Source organism: Hippocampus bargibanti, linkage group LG07 (assembly GCF_051943395.1).
Source record: "Hippocampus bargibanti isolate YZ-2025 linkage group LG07, ASM5194339v1, whole genome shotgun sequence".
Lineage (NCBI taxonomy): Eukaryota > Metazoa > Chordata > Actinopteri > Syngnathiformes > Syngnathidae > Hippocampus > Hippocampus bargibanti.
The window spans coordinates 16,033,957-16,055,184 of record NC_142740.1 but is presented as its reverse complement, the minus strand read 5'-3'; the positions used below and the strand labels follow the sequence as shown (position 1 = coordinate 16,055,184).

The 21,228-nt window shown below is 43.6% G+C and overlaps 1 protein-coding gene across 4 annotated transcripts in view; it reads right to left on the bottom strand.

The window, feature by feature from the left end:
- The window catches only part of celf5a (cugbp, Elav-like family member 5a), a 296,973-nt gene extending 279,998 nt beyond the window's left edge, over window positions 1-16,975 (bottom strand). For 3 of the 4 annotated variants that reach the window (XM_088999949.1, XM_088999953.1, XM_088999952.1), the window contains exon 1: window positions 16,201-16,975. In XM_088999949.1, the coding sequence (XP_088856075.1) occupies window positions 16,201-16,600 (400 nt within the window). In that variant the 5' untranslated portion in view covers window positions 16,601-16,975. The remainder of the gene's footprint in view (window positions 1-16,200) is intronic. The other variant, XM_088999950.1, reaches the window with a different exon arrangement.
- Window positions 16,976-21,228: the final 4,253 nt, after the last annotated feature.

Sequence of the window (21,228 nt, the reverse complement as noted above, 5' to 3'; positions counted from 1 at the left end):
GATAGGCCAACCATGCAAAACAGACATGCTTCCCTTCTGTGTCGACGAAAGAAAACAGCGGTGACCTTTGAGCGTGAATGGGAATGCGGCGGGCCTCTGCCAAGTCCACCTTCAGATGAGATAAGTGAACCGCCAAAAATAAGACAATCTCGGCTATGGCGGAATTAATTTGCTGTCCTTTAATAAGACACTGCGAATACATCGCAGAAGGTTATTTTCCACGCATTGCTCGACACACTGTAAAGGACAAAAAAGCAGAAGCGGGGAAATGAGTCCAACTGTTTTGCAGTCGGCTCCTCTTTTGCACGCGATTGTCGCATAAAAAATACATCAAGCGGGCCAATTTCCCAAAAAGGCCTAGTGACACAAGACACTGATGAATGAGCCGGGGGAAAAATCATTATTGAACATGTTGCCAGTGCCAAATATTCACTGGCAAAGTTATTTTCAAATGCTTCGCGACAAGATGCGATTATGTTTTCATCTCCAATGTCTAAAGGCATCGTTCTGGAAAAACATTTTGTTAAAGTTGAAAGCATCATCTCAGAAGATGCTTTCAACTTCATAATTGCCAACGTCACACCAGATGATTCATTTGGTGTGACGTTGGCAATTATTTTTGAGACTGTATCTCAATAACGGCTAAGAGACGAAGTGTGATGCTAAAACCCGAAAGAGAAAGAGGAGAAGTCAGCACCAAACAAGAAAAGCTGTGGTTTGTACGTGAACAGTACAGTTATGTTATTCGATATGGACGTACATTTAAAACAAATTGACATATGCTACATACAAAGATGACGGACACAAATGATCAGTTAACTGCAGTAATATTACTCATGTTCATATTTGAATGAAAATGTTGCATGCTATTAAGTCATTCACTGCCATTCCAGAATTTATTTGGGAATTAAAAATATGATGTGGAGCGCCATTCCCGAATTTGTTCGGGTTTTGGTTGCGTGAGGGTGGGGGGGGGGGGTGCCGATAAAGCGCTGTTCAGACCTTAGGCAATATTTTTTCCCTTCCACGAGGGGGCAGCATTTGTCTTTTGTACAGCCGGCCCCACTTGCATATTACTCCAGACCCATATAACTTAGAAATTAACTCTTTTTTCTGATGAAAGAAGAGCGTCTAAGGTTTATTATGTTGCAATGAATAATAATAATAATAATAATAATAATACATTTCATTTATAAGCGCCTTTCAAAATTCTCAAGGACACTTTACAGTCACAGGATATTTTTTCTGCGGGTGAGCAGCGGCAGCCACACGCGGCAGCTTTTACTCAACCCGGAAGTAACATAAAGTTTTAAAAAAACAACACAAAGACACACAGTCGGTCATTCTTCAGCACTTTCTATAGCGTCTTTGTGACCTGAAGCAGTTCTAGATGAAAGAGGAGAGGATCAAAACATCCTTTTCAGCAGTGGATCAGGGAAGTCATGGTGGAACGAGCATGTCTACTACAAGCTAAATGTATGTTTATGTAGTCCTAAAACTCAATATTCTGTGGGCCCTGGAATGTGAGTGAAAATGACAAAAGCCCTGGCACTGGAGTGGACACATTTTTCACGTCTGGCAGTGAATGAGTTAACATGTTTTTTCCAGCATGTGTCATCCATGCTGCATCATGCACTACCTCCACCTACAGGACCGGATGTCAATAAAATTATAGCTGTGACAGTTTTAAGCAGAGTGATATTTCAAATGTTGCTGTCACGTTTTGGCCTTGTTGTTTGATCTTGATGAAAATCTGCAAAAGTTTGCAAAAAAATCATGACAATCACCAAATAACCGTTTATTGTTCAATATTGAATGTTCATTTCAGTTCAGGCTCTTGAATGCAATAATGTAGCATCGCATACAGTATCATCCATGTCACTCTTGACATTTTATATAAAACAAGCAATATTGTATGTGTGCATGCATACGTTCACCGGGCCATGTCAAAATTGATTTTCCACATGAAATTCACCTTCATACCAACATTTGTCACAATGCAGGTATGATTCTGAATCTTTCCAAACATTCGTGTTTATTTCTTCTAGTATATATTTTTTCATTCATTAAAAGTGGCAGCCTACAGAGAAGTCGCTAACCATCGTGCTGTTTCAGAAGGGGGACCGAATAAAAACTTGAATAAATATTTCATTAGATTATTCTATGATTTCATATGCTCCATCTCGGCTGCAGTCTAAGGCAATATCGCTGCTGACTTTGCCTAATACATTCAAACAACCACGGCCATCGTGGCTTTATATTGATACCGCGTCATCTTCGCTCGGGCCATTGGACCTGCCTTGCTTTCCTTTCCGCCAGCTTAATTGACAGCTTGGCTCCATGTCAGCCCATCTTTTGATCTGACTGTCTGTACACGTGGCTTCGTATGAAAATATAATACAGAAATATGCGGAGGCAGTCACAAATCCTCAGTTAATTACAGTAATACAGTCAAACCTCGGTTTTCTACCATAATCAGTTCTAGAAACCTGTTCGAAAACAGATTTGGTCGAAATCCGAAACAGTTCCCATTATAATTAATATAATCAATGTTTGCTTTTCTTTAATAGTGATTGAACAATACAAACATGCCTGCTCACAATGGAAGCTACATGAGGATAATGTGTCGGTCACAATGAGACACGACACAAGGAAGTGACGTACAGTGGGGCTTCGGTTTACGAAAACCTTGCCTTACGAATTTTTTTGGTTTACGAACGTTAAATTTATGAAAATTAAACCTTGCCATGCGCACGACTTTTCGCAATACACACCCACCACGGCTGGCGGAGTGGTCTTCGGATCTGGCGGAGTGATCTTTGGATCTTCCGCGGAAGCACACGATCGAACAGCGCTCCAGCCGGTGCACCTTTCCACACCCCCTCTCTCTGAATACACACGACCCCGCCACAGGCTCGTGTTCAGCCAAAGAAGACACAAAACAAAATCACAGTCGAGGAGAAGAAGGAGATACTTGAAAAACACAAACGAGATGTGCGTTTGTGGCGTCAAAGGGGCACACCGCGGCTTTCAAGTGAATCTCAGCCTGACACATTTCCCACGCTGTGTGTCACTTTCCTGAGAGTAACTTTCGACTACCATACTACAAATAAAGAGCCCGGTACCATCCACCATTGCTACCATCCTTCACAAAAATCTTGACACAAAGGCGTTATTTTCTCAATGCTTTCACGTGACACCGAAATTGTCACTTGCGAGTTGACAGCTGGGATGGGGCCGCCGCTCCTGACCTCCGCCAGCCGAAGAAGACACAAAACAAAATTATAGTCGAGGAGAAGAAGGAGATCATTGAGAAACACGAACGAGGTGTGCATGTTGATACCCTAATCACTGATACTGGGACATTTCAACGAGTCGCTGTCACCTCACCAGTGACATGATTACGACGCCTCGCTGTGTCTTGGACTTGCCAGCACAAGAGTTTGCTTTGCCCGAGGTGATTGTGAGCCACAATTGCGTAAGTTTGTTGCTTTCCGGGATCGCGAGTGTGCCATTTTATTTTGCCTAGCTTGATAGGCTGGACGGATCGCCCCAGCCTGCCTTCTTTTGTGGCGTTTTATTCCGGGTCCGTGGAATCATCGGACTCCCACCTTTTGTTGTAATAAAATCTATGCCAGCACCTACGGGACTCGAAGTGGATCCAGATCGAGAAGCTCGTTGCTGAACATAATGAGGTCCTCAACACAGATGATTTGATTTGCCTTCAAGAGGACAAGCAGAAACAAGCCATTCAGGAGTTGATGTGCAGGCTTTTATTGAACAGTTCCATCCAGTACTACACATGCAACTACCCATTGTGTTATTGTCTTTGTTTTATGTTTGACAGTGAACTTTGGGTCACTCGCAACGATATATAAATAACCTTAAGCCTGTCTGCCTGCGCACTAGCCAAGCGTCCCACCTGCTGTCCTTTCCTGTTTGTTCGTCCTCCGGTCTGCACACGTGCCCGCTTATCTGCCTAACTGCCAGTCTGTCTTATCACTCATCGAGTAGAGTAGTTTGCCATTTGTCTCCCTTTCAGAAAAACCTTGTGCCGATCTGCCTTCTATCTGCCTATATGCCGTCCTTCCTGCTGCATGTCTCTGTCTCGTTACCTACTTTATCTAACTCTGTTTGTCAACCTGTCTACCCCAACGCCTGTATAGCTTCCTGTCTGTAGCTTTCCTATCCCACCTGACCTTTCATTCCCGAGAGCTCCTGATTTTTCTCTCCTGGCCGGTCTATCTGCTCTCATGCCTGTTTACCTATCTGCCACCATGGCTTCTTACCTGTCTTTCTGTCTCCAAGCAGGTTTTCTTATTGTCTCACGTTTTCGTCTTCTAATTATTACCCCTTAGACCTATCAAGCCTTTTTGCTCATCTTCCATCCTGACTGTCGATCTGTCTGCCATCCGAACTGCCTGTCTGCCTTTGTGACCCACTAACTAGTTAAGGAATGGGCAATTTAAATGCTAGAGGGGGCCTCAATTTTTCATCAGTGCCACTGGAGGCGGTCATAAAGGACCACATACTTCAGCACCAGATGTATGACAAAAATAATCTATTAAATATGGACAAAATATGCCCATGGCCCTAGTGAAAATAAAAAATACGGAATGAATGGACACAATACAGTAAAGTCTCGTTATATCGATATCGGATATAACGATAGTCCCGGTTATATCGATACTATTTCTATGCACGCACGGAGAAAATTACATGCAAACAGGCTCGGATATATCGATAGTCCCGGTTATATCGATATTTTTTCGGATTCCCTTGAATATCGATATAACGAGACTTTACTGTATTTGCACGCATGCAATAATATGCATATTTGGCACAATGAGATGCAGTAAGCACAACTAAGACATGTGTGGTTTCTAGTGGTAATTGATGGTATTACAACTTCAAACTACGGTCGAATTTATATATAAAATTAACTCATTCACTGCCATTCACAAATGTATTCAGGGATTGAAAATATGACGTAGAGCACCATTCCTGAATTTCTTCGGGTTTTATTTTTTCATGCATATGTGCCGATACAACGCTGGCCATGGCCTCTGGCAATGTTTTTTTTCCACATGGGGGCAGCATTTCGATTTTTTCCATGTTAGCGGTTTGTTCCAGCTTCAGCTGTTGTTAAAGCAATATGTATGTATGTATTGCATTGTATTTTGCACAGCTTTCCTCATTTCAACTCCAGACCCATATAGTTTAGGAATTAACCCTTTTTTTCTGATGAAAGAAGAGAGTCGAAGGTTTCTAACGCTGCATTGAATGTTTATTTCGTCATAAAACTCAATATGCTGTCGGTCCTGGAATTCAAGTGACAATGACAAAAACCCTGGAGCTGGGGTGGACACATTTTTGGACATCGGGCAATGAATGAGTCACTTTATATTAGCCTTATTTTTTTATTTGAATGAACTTCATGAATATAAATGTGCCATATATATATATGGAGCCTATCTCAGCTGTCTTCGGGCACGAGGCGGGGGACACCCTGAATTGGTTGCCAGCCAATCGCAGGGCACACAAAGACATACAACAGTCACTCTCACACTCACACCTAGGGACAATTTGGAGTGGTCAATCTGCCTGCCATGCATGTTTTTGGAGTGTAGGAGGAAACCGGAGGACCCGGAGAAAACCCACGCGGGTCCGGGGAGAGCATGCAAGCTCCACACAGGGAGGCCGGACCGGGACGCGAACCGGCGGCCTCTGCACTGTGCAGTCGGTGTGCTAACCACTCGACTACCGGGCCGCCCCTATATATATATATATATATATATATATATATATATATATATATATATATATATATATATATATATATATATATATATATAAGCGGCTGGATTGCTCAGTTGAGACCCTTCACGCTAATGCCTACCTCATACAATGCTGAGAGACAATAAATCGAATGACATGCCGGCTCAGACGTCGCCCGGTCAAACAAGGTCTGCGTCAGGTGCTGGGGATCCAGAGCACCTTGATGAAAAATGGGCTACTGCAACAAAGCGGAGATGGACGAGATGCGATAAAATGGCTCTGTTGGAATGCTACTACTCAAGCAACCCTAGTCAGAGGGGTTACATGCGGAGAATGGGGGCTGAATCGTTACTTCGAAACCCACAGTCACAGTTGACCACGAAACAACTAGTAGCTCAGTGCTCAGTGAAGCAGCAACTGACCTGAGAAATAAGATCATGGCAAGAATGAAAACTGGGCACCCAAGAAACCGATTACAACGGTTATGTGAAGTACCACCTGAAAGTCTCATGGAAACTGTGAATGCAGCACTGAGAACGATCAGGACCGGAACGATCACGGAAACCAATGAGCTGATATACGCTTCAGCATCAGTGATCCTAGAGATGCTTGGCTACAAGAGCAACCATGAGATTCATTACCCACCATGGAAAAGACGGTTGGAGGCTAAGATCAAGGCGGCTCGGAAAGATGTGAGTCAATTGACGGAGACCCAGAGAGGTGTGAATAAAAGTCCAATACCCAAGAGGTACATGCAGATAACCATACCTGAAACAAAGGCTCCAGGCCTTGTCCTGTCGCCTAAAGAGGTACACGAAAGACAATGAAGCCAAGAGAATCAACAGGCTGTTCGCAACACAACCTGCGAAAGTGTACGCTCAGTGGCAGGGTTCTGAAAACTGAAAGATACTGGATAGGCATATGGGAGAAGGAGGTCGCACATAACAGCAATGCACAATGGCTGGTGACTCTGAAAGAGGAGCACAGCAACCTCCCTGAAGAGAACCCAGTTACCATCACAGCGGCAGATATACAAGAAAGAGTCTCAGGTATGAAAAACTGGACGGTCCACACCTACTGGCTAAAGAAACTCACAGCTCTCCACGAGCGCCGAGCAGCACAAATGAACCAGTTGCTGATGGATGGGACTCACCCAGGAAGGCTAACCGAAGGGCGAACAATGCTGATCATGAAGGATTGCTCAAAGGGTGCATTTCCTTCCAACTATCGGCCAACAACCTGTCTATCCACAACATGGAAGCTCATGTTGTGCACATAAATTCATTGGTAGAGATACTACAGGTGCCAAACATCAGCTGCTGGTTGACAGAACAGTCGCACAAGACTGCAGGCCCTGACATACCACCCTGTGCACAGCCTGGATTGATTACAAGAAAGCATATGACTCGATGCCACACACATGGATCACTGAATGCTTGAAGTTGTATAAGGGTAAACAGGACCCTGAGAGCCTTCGTTGCATAAACGATGAGGATGAGGAAAACCACACTTGAAGCCAATGGCAAGCCACTAACGCAAGTGTCCGTCAAACGTGGCACATACCAAGGTGATGCACTCTCCCCACTGCTGTTCTGCATCGGACTGAACCCCCTCAGCCAGATAATCGCCAAGACAGGCTATGGATACCGCCTCAGAAATGGAGCATCGATCAGTCACCTCCTCTACATGGATGACATAAAGCTGTATGCTAACAGCGATAGGGACATAGACTACCTGATCCACACAACCAGGATCTACAGCAGTGATATCGGGATGTCATTCGGGCTGGAGAAATGTAGTCAGATGGTGACTAAGAGGGGCAAGGTAGTCCACAGTGAAGGGGTCTCACTGCCTGAAGGAAGGAACAATAGCAGATATTGGAAACAGCTGCAAGTACCTTGGTATACCACAGGCCAATGGCAACCTCAAACGAGCAACAAGGAAAGCGGCTACGAACAAATACCTCCAGCGGGTGAGGCAAGTCCTCACAAGCCAGCTCAATGGCAAGAACAAGACCCGGGCAATAAACAGCTATGCCCTGTCAGTGATCAGATACCCTGCAGCAATAATAAGGTGGCCAAAGGAAGAGATTCAGACCACGGATATCAAGACCCGAAAACTCCTCACCATGCATGGAGGGTTTCATCCCAAGTCCAGCACCCTGAGACTGTACACAAGCCGTAAGGAAGGAGGCCGGGGACTAGTGAGTGTGAGAGCCACTGTCCAGGATGAAACATCCAAGCTCCATGAATACATCAAAGAGAAGGCTACAACGGATAATGTACTCAGAGAATGTCTCAGACAATGGGGAACAGAGGATGAGGTGCTGGAAGAGGGAGAATCATGGGAGGAAAAGCCCCTACACGGTATGTACCACCGAACCATAACAGAAGCGGCTGATCTCAAGAAGTCCTATCAGTGGCTAGAGGGGGCTGGCCTAAAGGACAGCACAGAGGCACTCATCCTGGCTGCTCAAGAGCAGGCCCTGAACACCAGGGCCATAGAGGCAGGGATATACCACACCAGGGAAGACCCAAGGTGTAGGTTGTGCAAAGAGGTACCTGAGAAAATCCAACACATAACTGCAGGGTGTAAGATGCTGGCAGGGAAAGCCTACATGGAGCGCCATAACCAGGTGGCTGGCATAGTCTACCGAAACATCTGTACGGAGTATGGACTGGAAACCCCAAGGTCAAAATGGGAAGCACCTCCAAAGGTAGTAGAGAATCACCGAGCAAAGATCCTGTGGGACTTCCAGATACAGACCGACAAGATGGTAATGGCCAACCAACCAGATAGTGGTCATAGATCAAGGGCAAAGGAAAGCCGTTGTCGTGGATGTAGCGGTCCCGCGTGATGGAAACATCAGAAAGAAGGAACATGAGAAAATCGAGAAATACCAAGGGCTCAGAGAGGAGCTGGAGAGAGCCTGGAAGGTAAAGGTGACAGTCGTGCCTGTGGTGGTCGGAGCACTCGGGGCAGTGACCCCCAAACTCGACGAGTGGTTGCAACAGATCCCGGGAACAACATCGGATATCTCGGTCCAGAAAAGCGCAGTGCTGGGAACAGCACGGATACTGCGCAGAACCCTCAAGGTCCTGGAGGCTAACCGAAGGGCGAACAATGCTGATCATGAAGGATTGCTCAAAGGGTGCATTTCCTTCCAACTATCGGCCAACAACCTGTCTATCCACAACATGGAAGCTCATGTTGTGCACATAAATTCATTGGTAGAGATACTACAGGTGCCAAACATCAGCTGCTGGTTGACAGAACAGTCGCACAAGACTGCAGGCCCTGACATACCACCCTGTGCACAGCCTGGATTGATTACAAGAAAGCATATGACTCGATGCCACACACATGGATCACTGAATGCTTGAAGTTGTATAAGGGTAAACAGGACCCTGAGAGCCTTCGTTGCAAACACGATGAGGATGAGGAAAACCACACTTGAAGCCAATGGCAAGCCACTAACGCAAGTGTCCGTCAAACGTGGCACATACCAAGGTGATGCACTCTCCCCACTGCTGTTCTGCATCGGACTGAACCCCCTCAGCCAGATAATCGCCAAGACAGGCTATGGATACCGCCTCAGAAATGGAGCATCGATCAGTCACCTCCTCTACATGGATGACATAAAGCTGTATGCTAACAGCGATAGGGACATAGACTACCTGATCCACACAACCAGGATCTACAGCAGTGATATCGGGATGTCATTCGGGCTGGAGAAATGTAGTCAGATGGTTACTAAGAGGGGCAAGGTAGTCCACAGTGAAGGGGTCTCACTGCCTGAAGGAAGGAACAATAGCAGATATTGGAAACAGCTGCAAGTACCTTGGTATACCACAGGCCAATGGCAACCTCAAACGAGCAACAAGGAAAGCGGCTACGAACAAATACCTCCAGCGGGTGAGGCAAGTCCTCACAAGCCAGCTCAATGGCAAGAACAAGACCCGGGCAATAAACAGCTATGCCCTGTCAGTGATCAGATACCCTGCAGCAATAATAAGGTGGCCAAAGGAAGAGATTCAGACCACGGATATCAAGACCCGAAAACTCCTCACCATGCATGGAGGGTTTCATCCCAAGTCCAGCACCCTGAGACTGTACACAAGCCGTAAGGAAGGAGGCCGGGGACTAGTGAGTGTGAGAGCCACTGTCCAGGATGAAACATCCAAGCTCCATGAATACATCAAAGAGAAGGCTACAACGGATAATGTACTCAGAGAATGTCTCAGACAATGGGGAACAGAGGATGAGGTGCTGGAAGAGGGAGAATCATGGGAGGAAAAGCCCCTACACGGTATGTACCACCGAACCATAACAGAAGCGGCTGATCTCAAGAAGTCCTATCAGTGGCTAGAGGGGGCTGGCCTAAAGGACAGCACAGAGGCACTCATCCTGGCTGCTCAAGAGCAGGCCCTGAACACCAGGGCCATAGAGGCAGGGATATACCACACCAGGGAAGACCCAAGGTGTAGGTTGTGCAAAGAGGTACCTGAGAAAATCCAACACAAAACTGCAGGGTGTAAGATGCTGGCAGGGAAAGCCTACATGGAGCGCCATAACCAGGTGGCTGGCATAGTCTACCGAAACATCTGTACGGAGTATGGACTGGAAACCCCAAGGTCAAAATGGGAAGCACCTCCAAAGGTAGTAGAGAATCACCGAGCAAAGATCCTGTGGGACTTCCAGATACAGACCGACAAGATGGTAATGGCCAACCAACCAGATAGTGGTCATAGATCAAGGGCAAAGGAAAGCCGTTGTCGTGGATGTAGCGGTCCCGCGTGATGGAAACATCAGAAAGAAGGAACATGAGAAAATCGAGAAATACCAAGGGCTCAGAGAGGAGCTGGAGAGAGCCTGGAAGGTAAAGGTGACAGTCGTGCCTGTGGTGGTCGGAGCACTCGGGGCAGTGACCCCCAAACTCGACGAGTGGTTGCAACAGATCCCGGGAACAACATCGGATATCTCGGTCCAGAAAAGCGCAGTGCTGGGAACAGCACGGATACTGCGCAGAACCCTCAAGCTTCCTGGACCCGAGCTAAAATGGGGGACAGACACCACCCATGAGGGGTGAGACGAGGATTTATTTTATATATATATATATATATATCCCAATGTTGCCTCAAAATGGCACATACAATTCTTTAATCGATTGCAAACATGTATGATTTCCTCTTCAGGCTGTTGTGATAATTGTACATTCTCTCTCTCTCTCTCTCTCTCTCTCTCTCTCTATATATATATATATATATATATATATATATATATATATATATATATATATATATATATATATAATAAAAAAATCCGCGTCTCACCCACCATGGGTGGTGTCTGTCCCCCATTTTAGCTCGGGTCCTCTATCAGAGGCCAGGATATATATATATATATATATATATATATATATATATATATATATATATATATATATATATATATATATATATATATATATATGTATGTATATGTATTTCAATATACAGGATTTCAAACAACAATTAGTTTTTTGATTCAATCTTTCAATTAAAAAAAACATGTTCTGTTTTAAAATGTTTTTTGCTACACCCCTTGTATACATGCTTGTTTATCGTAATTAAGCTCACATATTTAGCATATGGACATCCACTACACTTCGACAATTATAATTGGAGCCGAAGGGAGATGGGTTTTTTTCCATCTATGATGTATTCTACACGGGGAAACCATTTACCTATTAATACCAATTGGGCAACAATAATTGGCAGGCCTCGGACATCGTGGGCAGAATTAATCATTGGAGGAGGAGGAGGCAGACTAGACGGAATATTTAATTGGCAGAGGCAGCCACTGTTTAGGGAGGCAACCGGCTGAACACCCAAGGGAGCGCCGCTTCAGACAATGCACATTTGCTAATCCTCCCGAGTCGATTTATTATGGCCATGCATTATTATCACGCTTTACAAACTAATTCCATGTTCTCCCTCGCGGATTACCACGGGCAAAATACACGCAAGGAAATCACAGACAAAAGGACAAGTTGGACCAAATTGCAATCAGAAGTGCACAACTACTGCAAATTGCTGATGCGTGTATGTGTGTGTGTGTGTGTGCGTGCGTGTGTTTGCGCGTGTGTGTGTCTGTGTGTGTGTGTGTGTGTGTGTGTGTGTGTGTGTGTGTGTGTGTGTGTGTGTGTGTGTGTGTGTGTGTGTGTGTGTGTGTGTGTGTCCTGAGGGGTTATATCCTTTATTTCCATCAGGATCCATACAGTATAATCCATTTTGCATAATACCATCATTTGCTGCACAAAAGCACAATGTAAAAGATGGACAGCGACCTGAGAGATTGGCTGTGTATCATTAGTTACGTGAGGAATTGTCAGCTGCTAAATTGCTTAAACAAACCTAATTAGCCTGTCACAGAATAGAAAGTCACTTTGATTTGCATTTAGAGAGACCTTCTTGTGCAGGATTAACTTCAATTGGAGCAACCATCCATTGGCCTTGTGATTAGACTATCCAAATATGGTATTACGTACATCAAGATAACATAATCAAGAGTAAACATTTAAAGATCATGTGAAGCAGCAGCCTCCAACCTTCTTTTCCCCACGGATCGGTTTATTCTCAGACAATATTTTTGGGACATGCCTTTAAGGCCAGAAAAATACAAGCAAATACCATACTTTCCGCTGTATAAGGTGCAGCAGACTATGAGGCGCACCCTAACTGACTGGTGTATTTTCAAACTTTTTCCATACATAAAGCGCACTGGGCTGTGAGGTGCACCTTCAATGAATGAAAAAGGTTTTCCAAATATAATATATGAATATATAAAGGTTTTCCAAATATAAGGCACACCACATTATAAGGCGCAACAGTAGAGGTAGGGGTTACCCACTACTTCTTCTACAGGAGGAAACGGAGTCGCTGGCTGCTGATAGCAGTTGGGAGACTTGTTGTGGCTCAATATTACTTCACGTATAAGGCGCACCTGTGTATAAGGCGCAGGATCATCTTGCGGGTCTGCCTTATACACTTTATACAATGTCTGGTCACCATGGACCCACACCCTTCCCTATTTAAAAAGCATTGCTGAAAGCACAATAAGACTGAGAACTATACCAGACTGAATTGTGGCATATTGTGTTTTTTTCCCCCGCAATTTCAGTAAAGTATACTGATTGATGTATGTATTTGTTGCTGTGGGACATTGCAGAAATTGTGACAAGTGATGCATTTTGTCACTTGGCATTGAGTCATCCGTCCTCCACTATTGTATATTAAATATGTAGTTATTATTAGAACGTCAACTACCGCTAGCATGCTGTTAGCTGTCAAGCGATGCTTTCAACCCCAAAATTCAGGTCTTCCAAATGCCCCAATTTACAGAAAACCTTGAGAGTTTTGAAAGACCCTTATACATCAAATGTATTATTATTATTATTATTATTGTTATTTAGCCACACTGTAATGTGGAGGACTGTTAATGCACAAGCTAGGTAGTGTTTAGTATGAAACCCATGGGATATGATACAGCCACCAATGGCTTTAAGACAACATATTTTTCATGAAATTATATGAATGTGCAGCGATATGAAAGATGTCAGATGAAGTAGTATTAGTCAGACACATTTGTATTTTTTTTAATTAGTCAAATCTGGCTAGGTGTGTCAAATCCTTGATTTTTATGTTTGCTGTCTCATTTGAAGTTTCATTTTTCATCTCACACAAAATATTTTCTTCTGTCTCTGCCCTTGTGAATATTTGAGTGATTAGAATTCCAGGTTTCATTGTTGTCATCAACATTTTGCTGAACTGCTGCGCCAACATTATCATTGCCTATCTGCCTGGCATATGTGGTTCTCCTTTCGTAGCAGCCAGACAAAATGCCTCGGGTTCATCTGTTTCCGTCTTTACAAATGATAAAAATGTGCCTGAAATTGTGGCTTCAAACCAAAATGGCCTGAATCCTGAGTCCTTTCGACCATAGGCTATTGAAGCTTTGCTGTAGGCCTATTTGTGATTCATTTACTCGCCTTCCGAATCTAATTGTATGAGGTGAAAGTGGCTTCAGAGGTAGAAAGACATTCCTTTTCAACAAATTACAACCATTTTTAGTGGCTGCGGTTATGCCACATTATTGCATTAAACTCTGAGAAATGCCAAAAGTTTTCTTTCTCGCATTCTTTCTAGGTGCAGATAAGAACTTGCAAAGAGTAAAGTGCACTAGTACAGAAGGTCTCGTGACAAGCACAGCATCTGTTGTCCCGTTTCTACTAAATAAACGTGCCCTTGTAATCCAAAACAATTGTATCGAGCCAGTGATGGACAGAGTAGCCAAACCCCGCAGTTACTGTAAGTACAAGTACATAGAAATAATATGACTTATTCAAACATAAAAAATAGTTCTCCAAATAATTACTTGAAGTAAAAGTAAGTATTCCCTTAGAATGCTTCTCAAGTGTTTTCGGTGAGATGGTACAAATTCAGGTACTATAAGGTTCACAACTTCATTAAAAATTTCAGAATCTAATTAACAGTGACATTGTTAATATAAACTGTTAGATGTCGAAAACAATACAACATAATGACCTCTCCATATATTGCCCAACCTTTAGCGGTTTGCCTTTCAAAGTTCCATTTCACCCCTCCCAACTCCCCCCCACTCCATCCAATCACACTTAAGAAGCTGAAGTTCGCTGGCAATGGAGCCACAATCACTCGACAGCTAAATAGTGCAATCATTACGCAACGCGGGGCAATGACACTTCAGTACGTGTTTGCACACACGCGAGCCTGCAATCACATGCCGATGAATGAATAAATGAAAAGTGTATGAGTGCATGTGTGTGGAATAGCAAATTCAGGACAAGGTCCTCGTGTCATCTAAGAACTTAATGAGGTATGAGGCTTGGAAATGGTGTCTGCTACCATTTGGCTTTTGCCTTGGATTTGGTCATGTGGCAGTGTGGGAATTACTAAATTTGCCTTTTTGGCCATTTTTCAATTTCCTATTTCAATTCCATCACATCAGTAAGAGTGTCATTTAAAAAATAATGTGTCCAAGTTAACTCATTCAGTTCCATTCACAAATGTATTTGGGAATTGAAAATAAGACGTAGAGCACCATTACTGATTTTTATTTTTTATGCTTGGGTGCCGATATAGCACTGGCTATGGCCTCTGGCAATGTTTTTTTCTTTTCCATGAGGGGTATCATTTCCCTTTTTTCCATGTCCACGCTTTGTTCCAGCTTCAGCTGTTGTTAAAGCGTTATATAAACCAATATGTATGTATTATTGCATTGTAGTTTGGACAGCCACTCTCATTTCACGCTCATATAACGGCAGACCCATAAAATTTAGGAATTAACTTTTTTTCTGATGAAAGAAGAGTGTCTAAGTTTTCTCACACTGTATTGAATGTTTATGTAGTCCTAAAACTCAGTATTCTGTGGGTCCTGGAATTCGAGTCACAGTGACAAATGAGTGGACACATTTTTGCACGTCTGGCAGTGAATGAGTTAAAGGGCAAGCCCATTTAAAGTTGAGTAAATAACAGAATAATTTAATCAAGTCTCTAGTGTCATTATTTTCCAGGTTTGAATATTAAATTCACTTTTGTAACGTTTCCGCTTCAAATAAATGCTGATTATGGTCATGGTGATGGAGAAGACGACATCCACCATGCTGTGATGGCGTTCAAAAGGAGGGAGGGGTTAAACCATTTAAAGAAATGACACTCAAAGCCCCGTGTTGGGGATTTACACGCCTGGGCCTACTCTTGGTAACCAACTTCATTACGGAAGGTGGAAGTTGTCAAGTGTATGCAGCGTAGAGCAGATAGATTTACACCCATGCTGCCTCCCACTCCGGCATCGGCAGCATGGTGAGGGGGGTGCGGGGGGGGGGTCCATTCTCCATGGAGGCATTAGTCATGTTGTCACACTTTGAGGGGTGGAGGGCACCCCTCTTCATACAATATACCTCTGAACTGATTTTAGCATCCCTCTTGATATATCTGTATATCTCTATGGCAAGCTGGATGATATTAACGAACGTAAATGGATGAATAAATGATGAAAAGATGGCACTGGCTCTTTAAAAATGTATCCTTTCCAAGCGCCTCTGCCCCACTTAAGAGTGTGTTCAAAGGGGTGTTTGGGGGAGGGTTGGTTATGAGGGGGGCATGCGATGGGGTGGGCAATAAAATAACACCACTCATCGCTCTCAAACAGATATAAAAGAAATAAATGAAAGCGACACGAAAGCGGAAAGTACATGTGCTTAAATTGTGCAAACGGTGTGTAACGCGCAGCATAGGGTAAGAAAACAGAAACATCTGCTTAGTAATTGCATAAAAGTGATATAAACGCGCTTTTGAAATGACAATTAATGTTCACAATGCGCCGGAGAGTCAACCGTGGTACCTTTGTGCATGCCGGTGTAGCGGTCCTTCAGAACTGTCAATTCGTGGATCTTCCCAAACTGTTCAAAGAGGGGCTTCAGGTCTTTCTCTTCCAAGTTGCGCGGAATCTGCCCGATAAACAGCTTAATGGCATCCTGGTCCTTCATGGCGCCGCTCTCCAGATGAAGTGAAATGGGTTCCGAGCCGTTCATGGGTTTGGACAGTTGGATTTGGACGTACTGGTGGTACTGGTGGTGCGGGATCAGGAGCAGTGGTGACGGGCTCGGTCCACTCAGGAGCAGGCTGGAGGAGTGTGGAACGGGATGCTGCTCAGGAGGAGGAGGAGGAAGAAGAAGAGGAGGAGGATGCTGCTGCTGCTGCTGCTGCTGCCTTCTTGTTTCAGTCTGAGTGAATCTGGCCATTCTCGAGCTGGGAGCAGAGTGGATAATAATGACAACACACACACACACACATACGCAGACACGCGCACACGTAGACTCATGCGCACACGAACACGCGCACACTGTGCGACAGAGAGCAGGAACTCAGCTGGAAATCAAGCTGACTTTCGATACGGCGCGCGTGCACACACACAAGCACACGCAGACACAGGCATACACACACGGACGCGGATACGGACACACACACGGACACGCGCTCAGACAGAAGAAGGCGAACAGGAGCAGAATTGTGGAAATGATATGCAGTTCAGCGATTTTAGACGCTCTTGTGCGACACCAAGTGGTCAGGATTTGTTATACACTTTAGAAAGTCAGCAGGGATGGATGGATGTAGAGATGGAGAGAACGATGGATCAGTGACGTGCAGTCAGTGGAGGCAGGTGAGGCAGTGCCTCACCTGTCATCATGGAAAGCTGTCATGGAAATATCAAATGAAAAAAATTAATTAAACAGATGTATTTAGTGATTGGTACTTTAAAGTTCTTGTCCATTTAACTTCACCGTTTTAGGATTTTTTTCAAAATCGCTGAATTTACCGTTCAAATACTAAGTAGAGACGAGCGGTGACGTCATCGATGACGTCAGTGCCTCACCAGCCATGAACCTCACCGCACGTCACTGTGATGGATGTAGATAGATAGATAGATAGATAGATAGATAGATAGATAGATAGATGGACGGATGGACAGATAGATAGATAGATAGATAGATAGATAGATAGATAGATAGATAGATAGATAGTCAATACACAAGTATTGGTTTGGGGGGGCAGGTCACTTGTTAATATGTTCTCCTTCAATAGGAATTCCGTGATGTAGCACAATCCGAGAGAGCACCACGGCAGACGCAGAGGCCGAACGATTTGCTTGCTTTATTTAGCACCCACTTTGCCGTGTTCCGAATGTATTGATTAAAGGAGGCAGGCTTCTCGCTTAGGTGTGTCAGAGCCCCATTCTGAATGGAAGCTAGCTGGGTGAAGATGAAAGTGAAATGTGAAAACGGACAGCTCAACGTGTTGGGCAGCTTACATGTCTCGAGAGCAAGCTGAGGTGCTGCTGTTGAACAAGAGCCCTGAGCTGTCATCACTTCGCTCTCCCTGCGTCTCAGACTATTTTTAGGGCTGTGATCGAGGGCGCGGGTATGTAAGATCTTCCACTTCATTTTTTTTATTGACCAATGTCATTAGTCCTTCGTGGGGCCGAAGGGGGAGACATGAAATCTATAAAGGTCACACTATTACAGTGATCCAACTGAAAAAGTTACATACAATTTCAGCAGCTGCCGTTTTATTCTGCTTTCTTGTTAACCACCCTGGATGACCGGAGAAAAGAAGCCTGAGTCGACCACCTAAAACGCCTGTGTGGGGAGCCAAACTGTGAGACTAATAAAGGCAAATCCAAAAAAAAAATCCAAAGGATCTCCTGGTTGGGTCATTTTGCATTGAGCTTAGTTGTGTGCACTTCTTGATATGCACACATTGACACCATCTGGCTTCTTTGTAAAAATATTCTCTACTGCGATCGATGACAGCGATTCCCCATGTAGATATCTGCAAATGTCAAAAGAATCGCTGTCAATAAATGTGTGCGTGTGTGAAAAAGACACACCCTCTGCCACCCTTTCAAACCCTCTGCAGTGGGGAAAAATTGACATAAGTTAAAAAAAAAAGAATACTGCGCTATAAGGGAAGTAATTGGTTGCTCCGCTACTCGGGCTTGTCTCACATCTCATCAGCATTATAAGTCAGTGATGCATAAAGGTATCTCTGGTGGGATGAGGCATCATGGCATCACTGCCTCGTTTCCTCGGAAGTGACTTCACAGTAGAATGGGCATGTTTTGCAACACTGAACACCTTGCACTCATTTCACAGTAACAGAATGATGTCATGGCAGGGAAATAAAGGAAACCATTTTCATTTGGCTAGTCTGATTTTGCCATTGGGGCAATTTGAGCATTGCTCCACCTATCTAGCAATTAGTGCGATTGAGTGAATGGCTGTGAGTCATTTGCATAATAATAATAATAATAATAATAATACATTTCATTTCTAAGTGCCTTTCAAAACTCTCAAGGTCACTTTATCGTCAGAGGATCAGTTTTTCTGCAGGTGAGCACTCAACCCGGAATAACTCAAATAGATAGAAAGTTAACTAGCTAGCTAATCGATAACTAATGGATAGCAAGCTAGCTAGTTAGATAGTGAATAGATAGCAAATAGATAGCAAATAGATAGCTAGCTCGGTAGCCAGCTAGCTAGTTAGATAGCAACATACTGTAGATGTGCCAAAGCATTTACAAATTGTTCAAAGAAATTCAACATTTTTTATGAAACTGCCCAAATCTCTACCAATCAAACCTTAGTTGTGTAATTTGGGAAGGTTAACTCTCACAAAAGCAAAACTTAAAGCATTTAATTTGTCAAACTTGAAATGTTATCGAATTGTAATCTAAGTATAGGTATACTGCCTTGAGAAACTTTTTACCTGTTTTTTTTTTGAGTGCATGATTTCCTTTAAAATGTTTTTTTTTTTTGTCCAGGCCATTTTAGATAGTGCCCCACCAAGTCCAAACCAGTGTGCTATGGAGTGAAAGGTTATTTTGATTTTTTTTAATTATTACTAGCATTGTAACGTCTAACAAAGATGTTTCAATCCACATTTTTTTGCAATATGCAGTTTATTATGGTTTCACAGGTCCATACAGTCAATGAAAAGAAAAAAAGCATACTGCTCACTTCTATACATATGCTATGCAGATAGTCAATGAAAAATGTGGGTACAGCAGGTCTGCAAAATTTTGATGACAACAATGAAACGCGGAATGGGAATCGCGCAAATATCCATGAGGGCATAGACAAAATATCTCAAATGAGATGAAAAATGAAACTGCAAAATGAAAATTAAGGATTTGACACACCTAGCTACATTTGACTCAAAAAAATGTGACGAATGCTACTTCATGTATTATATCCCAAGGGTTTCGTGCTAAACACCACCTTGTTTGTGCGTTAACAGTCTTCCGTAACTCCACTGGCACTATGGTGGTGGCAAAATAACTATAATAATCATTATAAACATAATAATAGTACATTTTATTTATAAGCACCTTTCAAAACTCTCAAGCTGTTCTGTAAATTGTGGCGTTTGGAAGACATGAATTTTGGGGTTGAAAGCATAGCTTGGTCGCTAACTGTAGGCTAGTGGTAGTTCTAATAACAACTATGTTTTTAATTTACAATAGTGGAGGACAGATGACTCAATGCCGAGTGACAAAATGCTGCACAATTTTTGCGATGTTCCACAGCAACAAATAAATAAATAAATAAATAAATAAATAAATAAATAAATAAATAAGGGTGGCTCGGTAGTCGAATGGTTAGCACACCGGCTTCACAGTGCAGAGGTCGCCGGCTCGCGTCCCAGTCCGGCCTCCCTGTGTGGAGTTTGCATGTTCTCCCCGGACCCGCGTGGGTTTTCTCCGGGTCCTCCGGTTTCCTCCCACACTCCAAAAACATGCATGGCAGGCAGATTGACCACTCCAAATTGTCCCTAGGCGTGAGTGTGAGAGTGACTGTTGTATGTCTTTGTGTGCCCTGCGATTGGCTGCTGCTGTGAAATGTAAATTTCTCCACTGTGAGACTAATAAAGGCATATCCAATCCAATCCAATCCAATCCAAGACATTATGCTAAGAATCGGACAAACTAATTTCTGCTATCATGAGAAGGGAACATAACTTTTCCCATTGGCCCATGATTCGAAATATACTGTCCAAATAAGACTTATTCAGCATTTGCGTTAGCCAAAAATGATAACGCAGTATTTACCATTTTTACTAGGAGTTTTTAGTTATTAACAACCATTGTTTTACGTGTGCGGCCCGGTAGTCGAGTGGTTAGCACACGGGCTTCACAGTGCAGAGGTCACCGGTTCGTGTCCCGGTCCGGCCTCCCTGTGTGGAGTTTGCATGTTCTCCCCGGGCACGCGTAGGTTTTCTACGGGTCCTCCAGTTTCCTCCCACACTCAAAAAACACGCATGGCAGGCAGATTGACCACTTCAAATTGTCCCAAGGTGTGAGAGTGACTGTTGTATGTCTTTGTGTGCCCTGCGATTGGCTGGCAACCAATTCAGGGTGTCCCCCGCCTCGTGCCCGAAGACAGCTGAGATAGCCTCCAGCACCCCCCGCGACCCTAATAAGGAATAAGCGGTACGGAAAATCAGATGAGATGAGATAAATAAATAAATAAATAAATAAATAAATAAATAAATAAATAAATAAATAAATAAATAAAATTGACTGACATACAGGGGAAAACAACCATAAAATCACCACAATTCAGTCTGGTATAGTGTTCAGTCTTATTGTATTTTCAGCAATGCTTTCTTTTGAAATGATTTACAGTTTATTATGGTTTCACGTGTCCATACAGTCAATCTTCTTCTTTTCCTTTCGGCTTTTCCCTTCAAGGGGTCGCCACAGCAAATCAGTGTCCTCCATCTTTAGAGGTTTGATCCGCATGTTTGTTTTGGCCAAGCTTTTACGTCGGATGCCCTTTCTGACACAACCCTTGGTATTTATCTGGGCTTG